This window comes from Gopherus evgoodei, chromosome 7 (assembly GCF_007399415.2).
Source record: "Gopherus evgoodei ecotype Sinaloan lineage chromosome 7, rGopEvg1_v1.p, whole genome shotgun sequence".
In the NCBI taxonomy this organism is placed as follows: Eukaryota; Metazoa; Chordata; order Testudines; family Testudinidae; genus Gopherus; species Gopherus evgoodei.
In genome coordinates, this window is record NC_044328.1 from 112,734,428 (window position 1) to 112,759,710 (window position 25,283).

The 25,283-nt window shown below is 44.3% G+C and overlaps 1 protein-coding gene across 4 annotated transcripts in view; it reads left to right on the forward strand.

Moving 5' to 3' along the window:
* Positions 1-25,283, forward strand: part of SRGAP3 (SLIT-ROBO Rho GTPase activating protein 3) — a 263,835-nt gene that overhangs the window by 27,496 nt on the left and 211,056 nt on the right. For 3 of the 4 annotated variants that reach the window (XM_030569712.1, XM_030569713.1, XM_030569714.1), the window contains exon 1: positions 21,983-22,677. The exons of the other annotated variant lie outside the window; for it this stretch is intronic. In XM_030569712.1, the coding sequence (XP_030425572.1) occupies positions 22,611-22,677 (67 nt within the window). In that variant the 5' untranslated portion in view covers positions 21,983-22,610. Of the gene's footprint in view, positions 1-21,982; positions 22,678-25,283 lie in introns of those variants that run through there. 4 annotated transcript variants of the gene reach the window in all.

Sequence of the window (25,283 nt, forward strand, 5' to 3'; positions counted from 1 at the left end):
TTCAGCTTCACGCTGCTTATGAGGAACGTCCCCCTCTTCAGTCTGACACTGCGCTCTCCCATGCTTACATCAGCATGATCCAGTGTCCAATACTTATAATGCAGCAATTATCGCCTCCCAAATAAGTAGTAAGTGCTGCACTCAAAGGGGCGTGTCACCTCCCCCTCCTCTAGTGTTCTGGCTGGCTGGAGAAGGACTGGGAGAAGGAATCCTAAGGTCTTGTCCACTCTGGGATTTTAGCCACTAATGCAAATTCCTAGTTTAGACATGATTTTCAGTGGGTGAGTTTACCTTGAGTTAGGTCTTGCTGTAGCTGCTATTAGAGAGGAGAGAAGAAAAATTAGTCTGTTTTCTCTGTATTGGCTCTCAACTCCATTCCCCCAGCTTCCAATGTCCCCAGAAACGGCAGGGGGGTGAGGAGAGACCTAACAACCACAGCACTTTGCAGCTAATAGGACTTTTCATCTAAGCATCTCAAGTAGTTTAAGAAACTTTAATTAAGCCTCTTAACATGTCTGTGAGCAGGCAAATATCATCTACATTTTGCAGATAGGGAACCTAAAGCACAGAGAGATTAAGAGCTTGTCTGTGCTTTGGGGTGTGTTTTTTGTTTTGTTTTGCACAAGTGTAGCTACACACTGACATAGCTGCACAAGTGCAAACCCTTGTAAATTTACTGCACCAGAATAAAAAAGGGATGGAGATATAGCTGTGTCTGTGTAGGCAGTTAAAAGTCTGCCATCTACTAGCACAAAAGAATATGCAACTTTGTTCATAAATTTGCAGAACCAATGAAGTTGTTGTTATGCACTGCAGCTGGCTTCTGTATTACACATCTTGTACCAGCATACTTTTTACACTGGTGCAGTGTGTCTAAAGGAGGGGATTTCACCAATACAAAAATCCCCAGTGTAGAGAAGCCCTTTGGGCTAGATTCTGATTCCCTTACTGACCCCGGGCAGCACCTTACTCTATATATGACCCTACTGAAGTTCAGTGCTATTCTGCATGTGTAAAGGAATCAGAATCTGGCTCTTAGTGATTTACCTTAGGTCACACAACAAGTCAGTGGCAGAACCCAGATCTCCTGACTCCTAGCCCAGGGTAGGGTGACCAGATGTCCTGACTTTATAAGGACAGTCCCAATTTTTGGGTCTTTTTCTTGTATAGGCTCCTATTACTGCCTACCCCCTGTCCTGATTTTTCACACTTGCTGACTGGTCACCCTAGTCCAGGGCTGGAGTAGAATACTGCCATACGGTGGGTCAAAATGGATGACAAAGGCTGTAAAGCACATCAGAGATAGAGATTAAAAAAACGAAGCCAGCCCAAGACTAGAACAGTGAAGTTCCTAGCTTGAGAGACTACTAGAAGAGAGAGAGGGAGAGCAAAGAAGATTAGGGGGTCACCTAGCATGAACTGTCATATTCTGAGACTGAGAGTGATAACCAGCAGCAATGCTACTAGCTGTTAATATTTGCATAAAGATGTGAAGAGATTTCACAAATAGTTTAATGTCTGTGTCAGTTGAGGCTTGACATGACCAACAAGCATGCCTCTGGGCCTGCCCTACCAAGTCCAGTCAGTGCAGGAGTTGGCATGACTGGAGAGTTGACCTGGCGTGTGTGCGCGCGCGTCTATATGCATGCAAACAGCATCTGCATGCTGTTCTGAGGCAATAGCATATATGTTAAGCAAATCATGAAATACTTACAGTCTGAAGTCATAAACAAAGAGCGCAAGACAACTAATGCCTAAGGAATTTTCCTTAATTTAGGAATTGCTTTGAGCAAACATTATCTCTGCTTCCTGAACACAAGCAAGACTACTGCCCTGGAAGTAATCTGTATTAGCCTTACTGGAGTGACCACGTTGCCATAGTTACTGTTAGTTTCTGTATACCTAAAGCTTTAAGCATTTATTATAATTAAATGTTTTTCTCCCACCACACCCCTCACTTGAAAATTCTCTATGAGATGCGACATGAATTGTAATTCTCTTTCTCATCTTTCACCCCCTTTTTATTGTTTTGTGGAATCTCTGCCTATCTTAGACGCTGATATATTTAGCCAAGATCACTGATTCATGCAGAGATTTGTTCTTCAGATGTTGCTGCTTCTTTATTTTTAGTGATGTCTGAATAACAGCCAGTCTTGACTAGATTATATAACCTTAACTTCACTTTGTTTCTATTTTGTTTTATTTTCATACGATTGAATATGCTGACTATTCTCAGATATTTAACTTTGCACAGAGAGAGGATCTTACCTGTTTCAACTAATCTATCAAGGCCATCAAAATCTGAGCTGTGACACGGCTTGGTATCTGGGGAATTTGACACTCATTCTCACAACCTTGATGAATGTTGAAATGAAAAGCAGCTGCCTTTAGAACTTGTATATTTATATTTGATTATATTCTGGAAATGTAACAAATGGCCTTGGAATGAATCTGTTTTAAAATGGCTTTTGCTGCTTTTTTTTATTCTAATTGGAGTAAAATGAATTAATTTGTGAGTTTGTTCTGGACTTTCTAAAAACATCCAAAGTCATCTGATTGGATTTTTATTTATTTATTAGGGCTGTCAATCACAGTTAACTTATGTCATTAACTCAAATAAATTAACCCCGATTAAAAAAACTAATCGCAATTAATCACACTTATAACAATAGAATACCAACTGAAATATATTAAATATTTTTGGATGTTTTTCTACATTTTCAATATTGATTACAATACAGAATACAAAGTGCGTTTATATGTTATTTTTTATTACAAATATGTGCACTGTAAAAATGATAAATGAAATAGTATTTTTCAATTCACCTCATACAGGTACTGAAGTGCGAGCTCTTTATCATGAAAGCATAACTTACAAATGCAGATTATTTTGGTTACATAACTGCACTCAAAAACAAAACAGTATAAAACTTTAGAGCCTAAAAGTCCACTCAGTCCTATTTCTTATTCTGCAAATCGCAAAGACAAACAAGTTTGTTTACATTGACTGGAGATATTGCTGCCTGCTTCTTATTTACAATGTCACCTGAAAGTGAGAACAGGCATTCATATGGCACTTTTGTAGCCGGTATTGCAAGGTATTTACATGCCAGATATGCTAAACATTCATATGCCCCTTCATACTTCGGCCACCATTCCAGAGGACATGCTTTTATGCTAATGATGCTTGTTAAAAAATAATGCATCGATAAAAATTTGTGACTGTGCTCCTTGGATGGAGAATTGTATGTCTCCTGCTGTGTTTTAACTGTATTCTGCATCTATTTCATGTTATAGCAGTCTCAGATGATGACCCAGAACATGTTCATTTTAAGAACACTTTCACAGCAGATTTGACAGAATGCATAGAAGTCTTAAAAGAACAACACATGGATGTGGAAACTACAGAACCCAAACCACCAAAAAAGAAAATCAACCTTCTGCTGGTGGCATCTGACTCAGATAATGAAAATGAACATGTGTCTGTCCGCACTGCTTTGGATCATTATCAAACAGAACCCATCAACAGCATGGATGCATGTCCTCTGGAATGCTGGTTGAAGCATGAAGGGACATATGAATCTTTAGGGCATCTGGCACGTAAATATCTTGTGATGCCAGGTAGGCTACAACAGTGCCATGTGAATGTCTGTTCTCACTTTAAGGTGACACTGTAAACAAGAAGCAGGCAGCATTATCTCCTGCAAATTGTAACCAACCTTGTTTCTCTGAGTGATTGGCTGACCAACAAGTAGGACTGAGTGGACTTGTAGGCTCTAAAGTTTTACATTTTTATTTTGGAATGCAGTTTTTTTCTATATAATTCTACCTTTGTAAGTTCAACTTTCATGATAAAGAGATTGCACTACAGAACTTGTATGAAGTGAGTTGAAAAATAATTTTTTGTTTTTTTACAGTGCAAGTATTTGTTTTTTTAAATTTTTTTTAATTGTGCGATTAATCATGATTAATTTTTTAACCACTTGACATTCATGCAATTCTTTTTGTCTCCAAATGTCCAGCTGCTTATGGCATCTTGACTGATGTCTCAAAGCAGTAGCACAATGTAGTCACATATTTTAAAATGGTTGTATGTACCGAATGCATAAAGACACAGTGGGATTTAAAGATTTTATCAGCCTGACTTGGATGATCATGTTGCTGACTCATGCCAAAACCATGGATAAATTAAGCAGGTCATCCCATATGAGTGCCAAAAAGCTATATCACACCATTATGTATTTGATCTATGCCACATATATTACAGAAAAACTATGTTACACATGTTTCAGAGAGTTCCTAAGTTATTTTTACTAGAACTATTTTTTGTATCCCTCCACCTTGTGCTCCAGCCTCCATTAGTACCACACTGGCCTGGGACCTAGGAAGACTTTGGTTCTATTCCTGGCCTTGCTACAGGCTTGCTAGCTGACCTTGTGCAAGTCACTGCTCTGTGCCTCAACTTCCCCTTTTTACAAATAGGGATACTGATATTGCCCTCCTTTGTAAAGTGCTTTGAGATCTACTGACGAAAAGAGAAGTATTACTATTATTATATGTATTACAGTAGAATCTAGAGTGGGAGCTGAGCGTGGGACTCTGCTCTGCCAGGCACTGTACATGCACACAGCCAAAGTCCTTGTGATGAAGAGTTTACAATCTAAATTGACAAGCCAGACAATCTTTGGGAGAAAGGAAATATTACTTGTCCAGATGGGGAATTGAGGCACAAAGAGCTCCTGGCTCCACTGAAGTCAATGGGAGTTTTGCCATTGCCCTAACTGGGCGAGGATTTTACCCAAAGTCTGACTTTCACAAAGCATCACAGGAAGCCTGTAAGGCAAGGAATTGAACCTACCTTTCCCAAGTGTCTCTCCAGTTCCTTCCTTCCTCTCAAGCCCTGAGTTATGGATACTTTTCTTCTCCTTGTCGTGTGGTCTCATCAGTTTATTCGGGTGCTTCACTAGGTTGGTGAGCAGTAACTTCCTTGCACTGCTAATATTCTTGAATTCAGCCTTTTGTTCTGATGCTGGAGAGGGAGTCTCTCTGTGCCATCACTTTCCACTCCACTTACTTCCCCTACAAACAAAAAATATGATCTAGACTAGACAAGAATTCACAGGCAGAGTTGCTGGCAGATTCCACAACATCCAAGCTATAAGAAACAGCTGCAAGGTTGGTTGGATGAGTGCTAAGTGCTCATTATTAGCTCTGCATTCTCACTGGAGTAATTCTGCCAGATATTGAATTTTTATATAGAGCAGAATTTACTCTACCTCCTGTTGCTCCTGACGCTGCAACTAAATGCCACAAATGAGCAACACATCGGAGAAGGGTCAGCAGAGATTCCCAACAACTGACTGGTATTTTTCTGAGCTAAAGAGGTTGAGGTAATATCTTTTATTGGACCAACTTCTGTTCGTGAGAGAGACAAGCTTGAAAGCTTATCTCTCTCGCCAACAGAAGTTGGTTCAATAAAACATATTACTTCACCTACCTTGTCTCGCTAATATCCTGGCAGTGACATGGCTACAACACTGCATACTGTAATGGAAGATACATTTTGTTTTGTTGAACATTTTGTTTTGTTGGCAGCAGATGGGATAGCCCCTAAGTATTGCTTTGTGTGTTCCTTACCTCAGCACTTGCATGGCCCAGCCAGCGGATTCCAGCACCTAAGCAACTGCTCTGGTTGGAAAGGGGAAGACAATTTCATGTCCAGCTAGTTCCCTGTATGCTCTGCCGCACAGTCTCTGTCTACCAATGACAAGCATGGGTTGACTTCTGTTGCCTCTGTCTGTGCTGCAAGCTCCTTCAAAGAGACTTTTGGGATACTAATTCCCTTGTTTTGCATCAGTGAAAGGTTCAGGCATTCAACTTTCCTGTTAACTTTTAGGCCAGGGGTTCTCAAACTGGGGGTCGGAACCCCTCAGGGGACCACATGGTTATTACATGGGGGGTCACGAGCGGTAAGCCTCCACCCCAAAGCCCACTTTGCCTCCAGCATTTATAATAGTGTTAAATATATAAAAGAGTGTTTTTAATGTATAAGGGGGGGGTCACACTCAGAGGCTTGGTATGTGAAAGAGGTCACCAGTACAAGAGTCTGAGAACCCCTGCTTTAGGCAGAGCTGAGATGTAAAGCAAGCAGTCTGGTAGCTGCTTAGCAAAAGTTTAAAGCATGATCTACCTAGAGTTTTTTAAAAGGTATCTAAGCACTGGGCAGCGGGATGCAGAAAGCTCAGATTAGCTCCTCCCCATGAGCACTGAATATTTGCCCACACCTGTCCCCTTTCCTACACACACTGGACATCTGTTAGCTGGGAGGGTCAAGGTTTTGGTCAGCCTATCAGTCCCTCATTATGAAACCAGTGGAAAGCTCATGAGAAGTTTGTAAATTCCCATGCTCAGTTGGAACATGGAAGCCTTACAATACTCTGTGCAGAACTCCAAGCTTGTGGTGATGCCAGATTGCCAGGTTAGTTCTGGTCGCTTGCGTGTTAACTGGTGATTTATTATGACCAGCACAAAGCTCGAGGGAGCCTTGTTTTCTTATTTCTTTAACTACAGTATCTTGCCACTCTTTTTTTACTCCACAATTGCGTCTGTCCACAGTAGAATCAACTCTGCCTTTCCATCTTCTTCTGTCTTTCTCCGAGTTCTTTGCCTTTCTGCAGCATACCACCACATTTGAACTTACTGATGGAGTCCACTCTACAACCCCCCCATCTCTCTCCATGTCCCCGTGCTATGCTATCTCATTTAACCACTGCTCTCCACTCTAGCTCCATTTACCATAATGAACCATCATCTAGCTCCTTAATTATTGGCATCATCCCCCCCATTTCCGCCCCCTCCCTACAGTTGTCACATTACTCATCAAAAAGTCCCCCTTGACATAAGCACCCTCAGCAACTACAGTCCCATATTCAGCTTGCAATTTCTAAGCAAATTGCTGGAGACAGAATAATCTCTCCAACCATCTCCATTTCCACAGTATTCTTGACTCATTCTTATCTGCTTTCTGCATTGCTGTGAGACTTACTCAATGATGCGAGCTTAGTGATAGTTGATTTATTGAAAGAAGTCAGTTGCCTTTTCTAATTTGCTGAAGGCCTTGGAGTTGCTCAGACCAACGTAAATTTTGTGTTGAAGTCTCTTTAGCAAATGATAATGCAAACCATGAAAAACAGAGAGGGGCACAAACACCACACTTCCTGCCTCGCATGTCACAGAATATTTACAGTCAGCAACAGACAGTTAAGAGTAGGCACATTCTTTTGGCTTCCCCACACAAATATATGGCTAGTAGTCCATAGGGTATCCTCATTGGTCTCAGTTGCATGCATGACACTACTTTTCCTTCTATCTTCTGTCACCTTGAACACTTCGTTGGTGTCTCTGGATCCCTTCTTCTCTGATTTACTCATAAACTTGTTAACTGTTGTCTCTGTGTCTCTGGTGCCTGTTGCATCTGGGCCTCTCAATTGCTCCTCTCTTGAGAGACCTAGAGCTATTCTCAACCCCTTTCCTTCTACATCTACCTCCTCCCAACTGAATGCATCATTTCACAGCACCCAACTCTCTCCTTCAAATCTTCCCCATTGCAGATGCTGACCCACCAGGTCTCTCTGTGCATAAGTGCCTGGCTCCATCTGAACTGGCATGTCACAAGGACTTCCTTTGTTTACCCTCAGGTATGTCTAGCTGTCCTATAACACTTCTCATCTCAGACCTCCCTTTCACCTCTCTGGTCTGTAATCATGGAGGCCTCTCAACCCTATGCTCTCCTTTGCGCGTTGGAGTGCTACACTCTGCAACTCTGTCATAACATGGCTTCCTTTGCACTCGCTCTGCTGAATCACTCATTCATGCAGCTGTCACTTGGCTCCTTGATTGCTGCCATTCCCTGCTTGGTGACCTCTCAAAGCCACCTATCTCTCCAACTCCTGACTGCTCAGGACAGCAGCACAGCTTCTCCATAACGGCACACCCATTCTCAGAGACCACAGTTGGCTCTCTATCCACTATTGTATCTGCCACAAAAGTGCTCTCATTAGCCTCAAGGCCATTCAGACTGACACCCTCTTCTATCTTATGATCACTTCACCCTCTGCCAACCTGACTTTATCTTCTGACTCCTCTGTTCCATCATTCCCTCTTCTTTGTTGGCCTCAGTTCCCTGGCTGCTGCTGCACCAGCTATCAGAAATTATTCATTGGGTCTTTGGCAAGGCAGAGGGAAGACAATCTTGCAAGGCTGAAGTCAGAGGGAGTTTGTGGGTGCTTAACCTCTTACAGTCTGAGGCTCTAATTCCCTACTCTCCATAGAAAATCACCTCCACCCAAGGCCCCATCTCATTTCACTATCAGTCTTCATTTTGACTCCTCTTAGGACTGCTCAAAAGTCACCTCCCTAACGTTGTCCACTAGAGCTGGCTGAGTAATTTGCAATGAGTAACTGACTCCATGTTTAGCCTCTTTTTCTGCTTGCAGAATATCTGTGAATCGATCACAATTTCCTTCAATGCATTCTACAGAGAATCCAATTAAGGCATCAACTGTGAAGAGTCAAAATTTGAGCTCAGTTGGGATTGGGCATAAAAACCCACCTCTTCCCAGCCCCCCACATTGTGCTGTCTCATTTCAGCATCCCTCTCCACGCTAGCTCTGTTTGTCGCAACCATCACGAACAGTTCCGCCAGCACAAAGATTTGCATGTATGGCTTTAAAAATGTGCTGTCAGTGAATGTGGGTTTTTTTGTTTGTTTTCGGCAACCCAGGGATGTTAATTGTCTATATTATCTGACTGGAAAATGGGAGAAAGAAGCCCGCAAAGAAACCGTTCACTCCAATATAAAATAGCATTTTTACACAAATCTATTTCATTGTGTATATGAAATCTGAATTAAACATTTTAAAGTATAGGTATGTATTTCAAATCGTCTTCTGCTGGAATCAGTGGGAAAAAAACAATAGAAGAAGAACCTGTCCTTTAGGGTATGTCTACGCTATGAAATTAGGTTGAATTTATAGAAGTCTTTTTTTAGAAATCGTTTTTATACAGTCGATTGTGTGTGTCCCCACACAAAATGCTCTAAGTGCATTAAGTCGGAGACTGCATCCACAGTACCGAGGCTAGCATCAACTTCCAGAGCGTTGCACTGTGGGTAGCTGTCCCACAGTTCCCGCAGTCTCTGCTGCCCACTGGAATTCTGGATTGAGATCCCAGTGCCTGATGGGGCAAAAACAGTGTCGCGGGTGGTTCTGGGTACATGTCGTCAGGGCCCCCTCTTTCTCCCTCCTTCCCTCCCTCCCTCCATGAAAACAACAGCAGACAATTGTTTTGTGCCTTTTTTCTTGGGTTACCTGTGCAGATGCCATCCCACAGCAAGCATGGAGCCTGCTCAGCTCACTGTCACCGTACATCTCCTGGGAGCTGGCAGACATGGCACTGCATTGCTACACAGCAGCAGCTCATTGCCTTTTGGCAGCAGATGGTGCATTACGATTGGTAGCCATCATCGTCATACTCCTGGGTGCTCTTTTAGCCGACCTCGGTCAGGGTGCCTGGGCAGACATGGGATTGACTCAGTCAGGTCATTCCCCAGTCTTCTGGCGAGCACCCAGGAGGTGACGATGGCTAGCAGTTGTACTGCACCATCTGCTGCCAGCCTAAGATGTGTAAGATAGATGGAGTGGATCAAAACAAGAAATAGACCAGATTTGTTTTGTATTCATTTGCTCCCCCCCTCCCTCCTTGAAATCAACGGCTTGCTAAACCCAGGGTTTTCAGTTCAACCTTGAGGGGGCAATTGTGTGACAGTTGTTTGTGTTTCCCTTGATGCAAAGCCACCCCCTTTGTTGATTTTAATTCCCCTTAAGCCATGTCATCAGTCGCTCCTCCCTCCATCAGAACAATGGCAGACAATTGTCTTACGCCTTTTTTCAGCACAGACGCCATAGCACTGGGAACATGGAGCCCGCTCAGATCACCGTGGCAATTATGAGCATTGTAAACACCATGTGCATTATCCAGAAGGATATGCAGAACCAGAACCTGCCAAAGCGAAACCAGGTGAGGAGACGATGGCAGCGCAGTGATGAGAGTGATGAGTACATAGACATGGACATAGACTTCTCCCAAAGTACGGGCCCCAGCAATGTGCACATCATGGTGTTAATGGGGCAGGTTCATGCCGTAGAATGCTGATTCTGGGCCTGGGAAACAAGTACAGACTAGTGGGACCGCATAGTGTTGCAGGTCTGGGACAATTCCCAGTGGCTGCAAAACTTTTGCATGTGTAAGGGCACTTTCATGGAACTTTGTGACTTGCTTTTCCCTGCCCTGAAGTGCCAGAATACCAAGATGAGAGCAGTTCTCACAGTTGAGAAGCAAGTGATGATAGCCCTGTGTAAGCTTGCAATGCCAGGCAGCTACCGGTCAGTCGGGCATCAATTTGGAGTGGGCAAATCTACTATGGGGGCTGCTGTGATCCAAGTAGCCAACCCAAAGAAGGAGCTTCTGATATCAAGGGTAGTGAGTCTGGGAAATGTGCAGGCCATAGTGGATGGCTTTGCTGCAATGGGATTCCCTAACTGAGGTGGGGTGATAGACAGAACCCATATCCCTATCATGGCACTGGAGCATCAAGACAGCAAGTACATAAACCGAAAGCGGTACTTTTCAATGGTGCTGAAAGCATTGGTGGATCACAAGGGACATTTCACCAACATCAACCTGGGATGGCTGGGAAAGATACATGACACTTGTGTCTTCAGGAACTCTGGTCTGTTTCAAAAGCTGCAGGAAGGGACTTTCTTCCCAGACCAGAAAATAACCATTGGGGATGTTGAAATGCCTATAGTTATCCTTGGGGACCCAGCCTACCCCTTAATGCCATGGCTCATGACACTGTGCACAGGCAGCCTGGATAGTAATCAGGAGCTGTTCAACTATAGGCTGAGCAAGTGCAGAATGGTGGTAGAATGTGCATTTGGATGTTTAAAAGCGCACTGGTGGAGTTTACTGACTCGGCTAGACCTCAGCAAAACCAATATTGCCATTGTTATTACTGCTTGCTGTGCACTCCACAATATCTGTGAGAGTAAAGGGGGATACGTTTATGGCAGGGTGGGAGGTTGAGGCAAATCACCTGGCCACTGATTATGCACAGCCAGACACCAGGGCAGTTAGAAGAGTACAGGAGGGTGCGGTGCACATCAGGGAAGCTTTGAAAACCAGTTTCATGACTGGTCAAGCTACCGTGTGAAAGTTCTGTTTGTTTCTCCTTGATAGCCCCCAACCCCACTTCTTGGTTCACTCCACTTCCCTGTAAGCTAACCACCCTCCCCTCCCCCCTTCGATCACTGCTTGCAGATGCAATAAAGTCATTGTTGCATCACATTCATGCATTCTTTATTAATTCATCACACAAATAGAGGGATAACTGCCAAGGTAGCCCGGGAGGGGTGGGGGAGGAGGAAAGGACAAGGCCACACTGCACTTGTAAAACTTAAAATCTTTGAAACTTATTGAATGCTAGCCTTCTGTTGCTTGGGCAATCCTCTGAGGTGGAGTGGCTGGAGGCCCACCCCCACCGTGTTCTTGGGCATCTGAGTGAGGACGCTATGGAACTTGGGGAGGAGGGTTACACAGGGGCTATAGCGGCGGTCTGTGCTCCTGTGGCCTTTCCTGCAACTCAACCATACGCTGGAACATATGAGTTTGATGCTCCAATAGCCTGAGCATTGACTTCTGCCTTCTGTCAGCAAGCTGATGCCACCTATCATCTTCAGCCTGCCACCTGTCCTCGCGTTCATATTGTGCTTTCCTGCACTCTGACATTGTCTGCCTCCACACATTCTGCTGTGCTCTGTCAGTGTGGGAGGACAGCATGAGCTCAGAGAACATTTCATCCTGAGTGCGTTTGTTTCACGTTTTTAATCTTCACTAGTCTCTGGGAAGGAGAAACTTATGCAATTGGTGGAGGAAAAAAAAAAGGGAAGGGTGGTTAAAAAGACATTTTATAGAGCAATGGGTACACTCTTTCACAGTAAAACTCATTGTTAACATTGCATAGCACGTGCTTGTGTTACAAGGTCACATTTTGATGGTTTCACCCCTCCCCCCACAACATGGCTAACAGTGGGGATGATTTCTGTTCAGCCACAGGCAAACAGCCCAGCAGGAAAAGCCACCTCTGAATGCCCCCGTAATAAAATTCCCCTATTTCAACCAGGTGACCTGGAATGATATCACTCTCCTGAGGATAACACACAGAAATAAAGAACGGATGTTGTTTGAATGCCAGCAAACACTGGGACCATACGCTGCAATGCTTTGTTCTGCAGTGATTCCCGACTATGTGCTGCTGGCCTGGCATGGTAAAGTGTCCTACCATGGAAGATGGAATAAGGCTGCTCTCCCCAGAAACCTTTTGCAAAGGTTTTGGGAGTATATCCAGGAGAGCTTTAAGGAGATGTCCCTGGAGGATTTCTGCTCCATCCCCAGACACATTAACAGACTTTTCCAGTAGCTGTACTGGCCATGGATGCAGGGCAAATTAATCTTTAAACACACTCACTTTTAAACCATGTTTAATATTTACAAAGGTACACTCACTAGAGGTCCCTTCTCTGCCTGGTGGGTCCAGGACGCGGCCTTGGGTGGGTTTGGGTGTTACTGGCTCCAGTTCCAGGGTGAGAAACAGATCCTGGCTGTTGGGGAAACTAGTTTCTCTGCTTCCTTGCTGTGAGCTATCTTCCTCGTCCCCAAAACTCGCTTCCATATTGTGTCCTACTCCATTGACGGAGTCAAAGCACAGGGTTAGGGTACTGGTGGCTGCACCCCCTAGAATGGTATGCAGCTCATCATAAAAGTGGCATGTTTGGGGCTGTGACCTGGAGTGGCCATTTGCCTCTCTGATTTTTTGGTAGGTTTGCCTGAGCTCGTTAATTTTCATGTGGCACTGCCGCGAGTCCCTGTTATAGCCTCTGTCCTTCATGCCTTTGGAGACTTTCAAATGTTTTGGCATTTCGTTTGCTGGAATGGAGTTCAGCTATCATGGATTCATCTCCCTATACAGCGAGCAGATCCCATACCTCTTGTTCAGTCCATGCTGGAGCTCTTTGGTGATTCTGGGGCTCCATGGTAACCTCTGCTGATAAGCTCTGCATGGTCACCTGTGCTGATCAGCTTGCCATGCTGGCCAAACAGGAAATGAAATTCAAATGTTCGCGGGCTTTTTCCTGTCTACCTGGCCAGTGCATGTGAGTTGAGAGTGCTGTCCAGAGCAGTCACAATGGAGCACGCTGGGATAGCTCCAGAGGCCAATACCGTCAAATTGCATCCAGACTACCCCAAATTCGACCTGGCAAGGCCGATTTCAGCGCTAATCCCCTCATCAGAGGTGGAGTAAAGAAAACAATTTAAAGAGCTCTTCAAGTGAGAAAAAGGGGCTTTGTCGTGTAGACGGATCCAGGGTTAAATCGAGGTAACGCTGCTAAATTCAACCTAAAATCGTAGTGTAGACCAGGCCTTAATATGCTAACACCGTTTCTCTCCTGTGTATTTCCTCACCAGTAGAGTTAATGCCCTGATCCTATAATGATCCCTGCAATGGACCCTTGAGCCCATGCAGTGCCCCGCTGATTGGCTAGACAATCAGGAGCAGGGCTCTGCCTATGCAGAGCTCATTATGGGATTGGAGCCTAAATCTGTAAAATGGTTTTGCTTATTTCTGGATTTTATTTGCTTTGGATGATAGGCTAGTGAATTCTACTTTGGCTTATTGTGAGTTTCACTTTCTGGACATAACTCCCAGCACAAGCTCTGGGTTGCAAACACTGCAGGGGAATGTTTAATGCCAAACAAGCAACTATTTTCATTGGTATGTTTTTTAAAAAAAGCACAGAAACAGTTTATTGACATTAGGTTTTGTGAAACCCTACATTTAGAGTCAGTCTTGACCAAAGTATATCCTCTTACATCACATTTACCGAACTTTATTTTCCCAAATTACACTTATTGCATCAAATGACACGAATCAATATGGCAAAGAAAAATTATTATTGATGAATTAACAGAAATTGTGACAATGCATTGTAAAGTGACAAATCTAATTTAGGTTAGTGTTGCTATGCCATGATTTTCAATGTAAAGAGGGAAGGTACTGTCTAGGCAAGGGAGTGAGCTTTTGAGACAGAGCAGAACTGAAACTCAGGAACTCCTGAATTCTAATTGCAGCACTGCAAAATGTAGTGTATAATTTTTTCAGTGCTATAGTGACTGTTACCTTGCCTGTAAGTCCTGGAACATTCTGGATATAGGGTTCAGAAGAGATTGTTGGGTAGAAGTTGTTGCAGCTGGGGCTGAATCATGTGTGAATGTGAGTGAGCTGTTGCTGCATGTTGCCTGTACATTTTTTAAAATTCTGCTAACTTGATTCATTTTTATTGTTATGTTCCAACAAATTCATTGGGCCTGTTTCTCCCCTTGCACAACTAACTGATAAAGGTAAATGGAATTACACTGGTGTAAGGGGAAGGTGATTCAGGTCCATTGGAGTTTATTTAAGGCATGAGTGGGATATTGGGTTCTGGAGAGACAATGCCAACAAACACCTCTGTGGACTTGAGCAGGGCATGTAACATTGAGGCTTCTGTTCCTGTGTTGCAGAATTTCATGATTTAATCACCAGTCTCACAATATTTATAAGGTTTTTCATAAGGTGCCAATTCCTGGAGTCATGTGATTATATGAGAGCCTCAGCTTCTTTTAGTCTACATGATGGTGGAGAAAAGCTTGGCAATATGATTACAAAACAGTGTAAAAACCCAAGATATAAAAACAGATGGTGATGCTGTATGGGAGACTGTGATGGTCCACACCCCTTTGGCACAGGGCAGCATGGCCTAGCAGTCAGTCTATAAAGCAGCCCTTTGGCACAGGGCAGCAAGGCCTAGTAGCCAGAGTCTATAGCACTGGGGCACCCCTTATGGGGTGTGACAGCCCCAGTGGGGGGGGCCCAGACCCACCTGACTCCACCAGGCCCCAACCCAGGGCCCTAACAGTGGCATAGCAGCTTGCCACTGACTCAACAGGGGGGGTCCTACTGAAACATGCTGAGTTTCCCCAGGTGGGAGATATCATTCCATTAACCTCTCTGGATCACTTCCTACCAGAGTCTGTGTTGAAGTTTCCATGAGATATCAGGTCCTCTGTGTTTGACTGGGCCAGTCATCTCCAAGGGTTTCTCCAGTCACTGGGGCACAGATAGGCCATGGACAATTTCAATTCCCAGTGCAGTCAGGGGCTGTGGCTGGCCCACCACAGGCACTTCCCAGGCAGGTCCTTCCCCTACAGCTTCCAGCCCAGAATGAGCTGGGCTTCCTCCCTTTATACTACTGGAGCACTTGGAGCATGCCCAGTCTTGCCAGGGAGGCGGGACTTCCACTGTCAATAACATGGGCTTAACCCTGTCTAGGCTAATGCTGGGTAAGTAGACCCCATCACAGAGACACTACGATATTCTTGATACCAATATTATAAAATTGCAAGGAATCCTACCAGATATACCATGTAAGGTATCTTTGAAAATGTTATGCTTTGCCAAATATGATGATCTTGTTTATGTATTTGTATCACCTTTATATTGTGAGTTATGCATATGTATGGTATATCTGCATTTCCAAACTTGTGCTGTGTTTCTGGGTGACACCTCCAGCCTGACTGGCATCAGCACTGCCTAGCCTGTTTGATGGCCCATCAAAGGTCATCAGCTGTAAAATGAACCCATTGAAAGGAGCCAAGGGAGATACCTGATGAGTCAGCAAGACATGTAGGGGCATGCCTTTGAACAGAACTCTAAGGCCCTATCTACACTGGCAAGTTTCTGCACAGTAAAGCAGCTTTGAGCACTGTAACTCCTGAGGTGTGCACACTGCCAAGCCACTTAATGAGCAGAAACTGCGCAGTTGCAGCACTTTAAAAAAACCACCTCGATGAGAGGTGTAGAGCTTTCTGTGCTGGGGCTACAGAGCTGTGGTGCCAGTGTAGACACAGTGGTTGATTATAGTGCTGCAATTGGCCTCCAGGAGGTGTCCCACAATGCCTATTCTCACCTCTCTGGTCATCAGTTTGAACTCTACTGCCCTGCCCTCAGGTGACCAACCGTCACCCTCCACCCCTTAAATTACTTTGGAATTTTGAAAGTCCCCTTTCTCTTTGCTTGGTGATGCGTGCAGTGGTCTCAGTGCATCTTTCCAGGTGGCCATGCCTGCTCCACGCACAAGGCGATCCCCCGCTTGGACCAATGCCGAGCTGCTGGACCTCATCAGCATTTGGGGAGAGGATGCTGTCCAGTCCCAGCTATGCTACAGCCGTAGGAATTATGAAACTTATGGACAGATTTCACGATCCATGACAGAAAGGGGCCATGTCCGGGACACATTGCAGTGTAAGGTCACCTCCACTGCAAAGGCCACTGTGAATACTTCGGTGGCTCATGTGCCAGTCAAGAGTGGACTGAGCCAGGAGGAGGAAATCTTGGACAAGGATGTGAATGGGAAGGCAGACGGGGAAGGGGACCCAGAGGCAGAGGATGACTCAGAGGTCAGAGATGCATGCAGCCAAGAGCTCATTTCTACCCTGGAGGAGGCTTGCCAGTCACAGCCACTGGAGCTTGGTGAAGTGCAAACAGGAGAGGAGGCCCCTGGTAAGTGGATTGGATTTTGAGATTGCTGAAGTGAGTTGTTGGGGGCAGGAGGGATGCAAAAAGCAGGATTGTCTCCCATGGCATGCCTAGTCTGAGCGGCAGAAGAGGCTGTTGATTGACTCCATCACTTCATGAGAATCTCCCTCAGAGATCTCCAGGAAACTCTTGTGGAGATACTGGGCAATCCGCTGCTGCAGGTTTTTCAGCAGAGCGGCTTTGTTTTCTGCCCCATTAACGGTAACTTTCCCACACTACTATGCCGTCATGAGGAGGGGGATATCATTGCTGCACACAGGCTAGCTGCATAGGCGCCAGGGTGGAAGCCGCAGTCTTGGAGACGACCATCCTTTGATTCCCTGCTCACCCTCAGCAGCGAGATATCTTCCATAATGATCACCTCCTGTGGAAAGTGTGGGGACAGGAATGATTATCAGCCCCCCTGACAGTGCTGGCTCTCCCCAGGAGCCACGGCCCCAGTGTACAGCAGGGTCCTGGAACAGTGATTTCACCTGCCCCTGCAGCTGCTCACCATTTTGGGGGTCTTGTGGCTCACGTGTGCTTGCCTGGGGTCAGCCAGTTAGTGACAGGTGTGTGAGTACTGGCTGTGTTTTTAATCACTGAATCAGTGTTCTGTGTGTTGCAAACAATACTGCCTCTGTAAAATGTTGCATTTAAACTTCAGAGATGACCTTGGGAACCCAGCCTCCCTCTTTGTTATTGGTGGCTGAACGGCTGCACAGAATTAGAAAGCTTCCAAGAAGAACTAAGGAGGACTTTATGCATGAGGTTATGATGCACTCTGCTGCTGAGAAACAGGAATTTAAAGAGTGGTGGGACAGCAAGAAGAGGAATCAAAAGGAGAATATGTCACACCAGACTGGAGCCACGGAGTGGCTTTAAAAAGTTATGGAGCGTCAAGCGGACACGCTCCATGTGATACTAACTCTGCAAACTGAGCAGTTCTGCACCCGCCCTCCCCTGCAGCCGCTGTCGCAAAACTCTTTCGTATGCTCCCCCCAAACACGGGCAACACACTCTTATCAATCTCCTGGCTCCAGTCTATACCTGTGGCATTCCAGTCTGCCCCCCTCACAGTCCAGCGCTGTGGACTCCCACTACCCATTGCATTCAACACCCATCCCTCTGCAGTTTGGACCTGCTGAAGTACAGTACCCACTGCATTGTACTCCAAAGGAGAAGGTTGGATATGATCCCTGGACATACACAAATATTTAGCTGTCCCGGGACCCCACCTCCTCCTGGGACCTTTCCTTCCCCAATCCCCCTCACTGCTGATAGGTTTTTTTGTTTGACTCTCTCCTCCCGGTTGTTGTTTTTTAATAAAATAATTGTGTTGGTTTGAAAGCAATCTTTTTATTCTATTAAATGAAGGCAAAAAGAGCCCTGAAAGCAACATACAATTATGTTAAACCTGCATATTGCATCATCTACACCAATCACCAGCATTACAAGCACTGCAATCCCGAGAATAGCAAAAAATATTAGTGCTTTCAGCCTCAAGGCACCCCTTATGGCCCCATGCTGTGCCCCTCTAATGGCCCTGAGCTCTGGTTGTTCAAACTCAGCCTCCAGGCGCTGAACCTCTGAGGTCCAGTCCAGAGCGAAGCTTTCACTCTTCCCTTCACAAATATTATGGAGCATACAACACGTGGCTATAAGCATGAGTATTGTCATCGGCCAGGTCCAGCTTCCCATAGAGGCAGCGCCAGCGAGCCTTTAAACAGTGAAAAACACACCCAACAGTCATTCTGCACTTGCTCAGCCTGTTGTTGAATCGCTCCTTGCTGGTATGTTGCCCTGTGTATGGCTTCATAAGCCATAGCATTAAGGGGTAGGCGGGGTCTCCCAGGCTTTTTGACTTCCCTATGGTGATCTTCTGGTCAGGGAAGAAAGTCCCTGCTTGCAGCTTCCTAAACGGGCCAGTGTTCCGAAAGACGCATGCGTCATGCACCCTTCTGGACCAGCCTGCATTAATGTCTGTGCAATGCCCACGATGATCCACAAGCGCCTGGAGAACCATTGAGAAATACCCCTTGTGATTAATGTACTCGGTGACTAGTTGGTCTGGTGCCAGAATTGGAATATACGTGCCATCTACTGCCCCTCCACAGTTAGGGAAGCTTATTTGTGCAAAGCCATCTACAATGTCACACACATTGCCCAGAATCATGGTCTTTCAGAGCAGGATGTGATTAATGGCCCTGCAGACTTCCATCAACATGAGACCAACAGTCGACTTTTCCACTCCGAACTGGTTAGCTACCGACCAGTAGCAGTCTGGAATAGCCAGCTTCCACAGTGCAATTGCCACGCACTTCCCCAACGGCAGGGCAGCTCTCATTCTTGTGTCCTTGCGCTGCAGGACTGGGGAAAGCTCATCACACAGTCCCATGAATGTGACTTTCTCAATCAGAAAGTTCTGCAGCCACTGCTCATCATCCCAGACGTCCATGATGATGTGATCCCACCACTCAGTGCTTGTTTCCTGAGCCCAAAAGTGGCGTTCCACTGTGGTCAGCACCTCCATGAATGCCATGTTGGGCACCATGTTGGGGACTCCTGCCCTAAGGCTTTTCCATGCCATGTGCTGTGCAGCTTGCGTTTGGGACAAAGGAAGTTCAGGCTGCATGCATAGGTGGCAACTTTCTCTGGCGCCAGTGGGTGCCCACGCACCCCTCTTTCCACCCCCCGGCCCTGCCCTGACTCTACCCCATCCCCGCCCATTGCCCCACCCCATTCCAACCCCATCCCCAAAGTCCCCGCCCATGGAGTTGGCGCCTATGGCTGCATGGCAAAAGAATATAAAAGTCAGCTGCATCTTCTCCATTTTGTCTTCATTCCTGCTTCTTATCTCTGGAGTAAATTTTCTGCAAATGAAGCTTGTAACAAAGGACTGAAGACCCATCCAAGCTGTGGATATATTTCAGAGGGACTTCCAAGCCAGCAAATTCCCCAGTACTGCTAAGAACCTGATATATAGATTTGAAGTCTCTGTATGTATCTGAGGGCTTTATCATTTAACAACTCTTTTCTTGTTCTTTCTTTTTCCTTATAATAGACCTTTAGTTTTAGACACTAAAGCATTGGCTGGCAGTGTGGTATTTTGGGTAAGATCCAAACTAATATTGACCTGGTCGTAGCTGACCTTTTGGGGTCAGGAGAACATTTAGTATATATGAGCAGACTTTTTAAATAACTTCTCACTGTACTGGGCCTAGGTGCTGATTGGGAGCCAGAGAACTGGAATGCGATAAATGTGCTGTGTGATTTATTTTTTCAGCTTCTCAATAACCAGTGTGTGGGATCAGAAGCACAATTTGTAACTGGTTGGTGAGTTTAACTTCAGTGTTAACCACCAGTTTTTGGAGTATCTGCTCTCCCTTTGCAGCCTGCCCTGACCATAGCATTTTCATTGAGGGCTGCCCCAGGCATCCTGGGTCAAACAGACCCCAAACTTATTATTTTTAAAATGTCATGATATTGAAGCCAGTCTAAACATTTTGAATGCTTGGGTTGGCAATACTGAGCTTTTTCATTTGTAATATGGTGACAGTAATACTCACCAATGTCACAGGGTATTAGTTAATGTGAGCATTAATTAATGAATATTTACAAAGTACTTTGAATAGGCAAAATGCTTAGTAAGAGCCAAGTATTAAGTTATCAAACACCACATTAAAATTAGGGATGTAAAATGTTAACCAGTAAGCAGTAGTCTTACTGGTTAACCGGCCTTAAGCGTTAACCCCAGGCCGGCATGCCGGCTGACCCCAGCGGTCCCACGCCGCTTGGCTGGAGTAGGCCCAGCTGTGCCAGCTGGATGGGCCCCAGCTGCCTAATCGATTAACCATTTAAATGAAATATTTGTTAATCATTTAAATGGTTAACTTTTAAACCAGTGTTTACATTCCTAATTAAAATGTTCTATGTGTCAGAGAAGCCCACTAGGGGAAGAGCAATCAACAGAATTATTAGGAACAAGACAATGCCTATTTACCATTGTTTTTGGAGAGCTCTTTAAGCCTTTAATGTTGGGCTCTTTTACATCGAGCCGTGAATTTCCTTGCTTGGATGGGCTTTTATGAGGCAACGTTAGTTTCTTGCTCTCTTTGGTTTTGAACACTCAGTATAATCTCTGTGTGCTCAAGACGGGTTGGGTCAGTTGAGTTATAAATATGACTTTTTGTGTATATAAATGGATCCTATAGAGAGGGACATATTAGAAATGCATAGACTGATATTGTATAGATCAGTAATATTGCAGTCTGCATTCTATATAGGCTATAACAGTATATACTCTATCTGTTTGTTAGGAGGTTGCTATTTGGGGTTGGGAGGGAAATATGTAGGAGGACTGGAGTGTTTCTTTTGGTTAGTCATAAGAGTGAGCTAGGACTCCCACGTCTTATTCTTAACTCTGCCATTTGCTCACTATTCGACCTTTAGCTAATTACTAGGGCCTGATCCTGCCATCACCTCAGTCTAGGCAAACTCTTGCACTCCCTTGAAGCCATAGGTATAGTTTGGGCAGGATATGCAGGGTGTTGCCTCCCAAACAGCAAGCTTTGGGCAGGCATTGAATTTGGTCCCCATCTGTAGCCCCATTGGCTTGGCTGGAGATGCCGCCCTGCCCATAGAAGTCAAACGACACCTATGCGTGAGCCCTGTTGACTTCAAGGATGTAAGGTTCTGCCTGTGCATAGGGGCATTTCGGGGGGTTTTATACCTCACTTTACCCAGCTCTAAAAGGGGTACTGCACCCTGTTCCTCAGTCCCAGAGGATGATATGAAGTTTAATTAACAAATGGCTGCACACGCAAAGCACCGCTTAATCAGTGGATCTCAAGGCACTGCAACTGATTTTTGCAACAACAAAATCCTTTTAGGAGGCTAATTTGGAGATAAAACATCCTGGAGTCAATACTACAATCAAGGCAAAAATCTACGTGTTATCTATCCGCTCTCTGCTTTCTGCTCAGCTCTTCCACTCTCTTCACCAATAGGACTGAACTAAGCGAGCGGAGGAGACGGTGCCCAGCGCCGTTTTCCAGGACAAACTCGTGCCTCTCCCCCTGCAGAGTGGGTCCGTTCAGCACAGCTAAGTGCTTCTTTTACACCTTTTTGCAGCCCTGATTGCTGCCGCCGGCTCTTGCAGTGAGTTATGCTCTCCTGTAGGCTACAATGTGTCAGTTGTTATAAAATCTGGGGGGAGGAGACAGGCTGCGTGACGTGGGGAGAGCTGGATTCAAGCCCGCAGTCCAAGTGGGGCTGTGCACAAGCTCCAGGGGACGGAGCAAATGCATTTCCAGCAGGCAAACTTCTCTCTCTGGGTCTTTAATCCTCTCGGTTAATCAGACGTGCTGAGGGTGGGAGTGTGAGGAAGCGAAATGAGAGCCCCTTTTGCAACCTGACCTTCTTGGATTAAAGCCAGGGCTTTCCTTGCCTGCGCTGGGTTTGACTGCATGCTGCGAAGGAGGAGTCCTTGCGTGTGTGTGTTGTTGGGCTAGGCTGTTGCTAAATTGTGATCAATATTTTTTTTTTTAAATCTCTCTGAAGATTTGGGTGCAGCTGAGATTCCCCCACTCCCACCTTTTAGTATTGTTTCCACAAGGGCAAGCTCCCAAGCTTCCTTTGCTGGTGCTGCAGCCCCTTTGGTTGTTGCAAATGAAGGGAATTCTTTTTGCAAAGGGAGAGAAGGAGGGTTTTTTATCTTTGCAGCAAAGTGAAACAGGCACGCTTGCAAAGCTGCGAAACTGACTCACTGTGATCAAATAGAGCGGAGCAGACCGGGGGACTTAAAAAAAAAAGAGAGAGAGAGAGAGAGAGAGAGAGAGAGAGAGAGGATCCTGGGATCTTTTAGATCTTTCAAAAGATGTCATCTCAAACTAAGTTCAAGAAAGACAAAGAGATCATAGCAGAATATGAAACTCAAGTAAAAGGTTAGTGAACGCTTTACCTTTTGACTCCCCACCCCCTGCCCTTCTCCCCTTCTGTTTCTCATTGTCAAATCTTATTATGCATCAATAGTCTTATTGTCAAAATCCTGGATAAACAGCCCAAGCCCGGGTTGTTTTATTTTCTGTCTTTGGCCATACAGAGAGAACGAGCGGTTTGGTGTGTGGATGATAGGATGGATGGGTAGTAAAAGCTGCATTGCAGTTGTATGAAAGCTGTATGATTGGCTTTAGGAGTGTCAGTTTTAGTAAGATCCATACTTCCTCTTCTTGGTGATAAGTCATTCTAAAGCCATTTTGATAAATTTCACCTTTCTCAGATAAAGTCTTTTTTTCTATGTGGCTATGAATATGTATGCCTCAATCTGTTTGTTGTATACATAAAGCAATTGATATTTAGTATGCATTATGTGGGCAAGGATGTACACCTCCCACGTACAGCATATTCACAGATATTCAGCATATTCATATTAACAAATATTGCGATATAAGAATACTATTTATTCCGTGCAGTAATATTTAGGATATATCTTAATGCTATTAAAACCAAGGATGTTTAAATGTAGGACTGGCACTCTATCCTTAGCTCCCAGGTCACACAATATATGCCTAGGCATAGCGGTAGAACATATGTTGCACACACCCTCTGCTGTGAAACCTCTGCAATAATAGGGTGGGTTCTGCATGGAATTTCTGGCATCAATGTATGTATTTATTCCCAATTCAGTAGCTCTGCGATAATGTAACAGTTTTTGTCTTTCCACCCTTCTTTTAAACAAGTAATTAAAAAATAATTATCATTGAGAAATTAAGGCCCAGTGCATGGGTGACCTTTTAATCTGCAGATTATTGACACGATAGATTGTGCTGTCTGGTGTGGAACCAATATCAATGTCTATTTATGCTTTCTTTAATCTGTGGATTATTGACAGGATAACCCAAAGAACTGTTATGATCTGTTGTGTTTGCATGCCCTTGCCATCTGCTGATAGGTACCAGTTCTGTGGACTGTAGACAGAAATAAAATCCCTGGGAAACTTCGGATACAAAATTGATAGTGAGCAGTTGCTACATATTAAAATGGAATGGTCACCTTCATTTCTTTTTTTTTAATTATTATTTAAAGTGATAACTTTCCCATGAAATTAACAGTTGAGACCCAGATCCTGCAAACACTTAATTCATGTTCTTAAGTTTATGCGCATGAGTATTCCTTTTGAGTTCAAGGGAGCTACTTGCGTGCATAGGGTTAAACACACATGCAAGTGTTTTGCAGGATCAGGATCTTAAAGGGTAAATGAGATTATTGATTTATTTTTGTAAGTAAATAAATAAAGTGTACCATATTTGTTTACATTCTGGTAATGTAGGCCCTGATCCTGCAAATACTTTTGCAAGTGACTTTATGCCTATATGTAGTTCCATTTAATTCAATGGACTACTTGTGGACATAACAATTGTTAGTAAATGTTTTGCAGGATCAGATCCCTTGAGGCAGACTGTTCTATTTCTAAATTTTACAGATAAATGCAATAATAAAAAAATTTCCTGAGCTGAGACCACTGAATGCCAAATTTCAGGCACTGAGCTAATTTTTATTGCAGCTGGATTTATAATGGAAAAGTTGGCATCTTCTAATCTAACAACAGTACAAATGGTTCCAGTGTAGTGAAGGGAGGGGTGGGTGGCTGTGTGTGTGTGTGTGTGTGTGTGTACATGAATAATGCGTGTGTTTATGTATGGTTTTATTCTGATTATTAAAAACATGATTTTTAATACAGGGCCTCATAATTGTGCTATTAATTGTTCTTGGATAGCCTGTAATTCTGTTAGAGAACTCCTTAATTTTGTTCATAGTACCATCATTATAATATTCTGTCACTTGGATTATTTTTGTTGATGGCAAAAAACTCTTGCGCTTGCAATTTTAAACTATTCATTGTTAATGTGTTTCCATTTAAAGAAAACCCAGAATATATAGATGTGAGATTATCTGGAACAGCTCCCATGACCCTATCATAATTTTTTGTTATATAGAAATTCCATATTTTGCTGTTTCTAAATCTCTGGTTAAAGGAGAAGTCATATTCTCTCTCTCTCTCACATTCGCACACACACTCTTAGCAGAATTAAAAAATGTAAAAAGTGTGAAATGCATCAATGAGGGAAGACTTGTGAACTCTTAAAGTAAAAGAACTAACTTTCTTTGATTCTCACGAAGGGTCAATTAGCTTGTGTCAGTTTCCTCCTGAATTCAGCCACATCTCCCTCCCCAGATACATCATTTAAATTGAACTGCTGCTTGGATGCCTCAAACCAGTGCCAGATGGGAGGATTTTGAGGAGGGGGTTGTCAGTTGATTTTGTGCCATTGTTTACTCTCTTTTGCATTTCAGCCTTTTGTAGCCAGTTTTGAAGAATGATATAACAGTCACAACATATACTGCTTGGTGCCAATTACCTTTCTCCTTATGTATAATTTGGGCAAATTGACGTTATTGCACCCTGCAGTTAAGCAGATAAAATACTCTTAGTCTATGAAATCTCTCTGTTTTAAAGGGGAGGGAGGGATTTGCTTTTATTCCTAAAGAC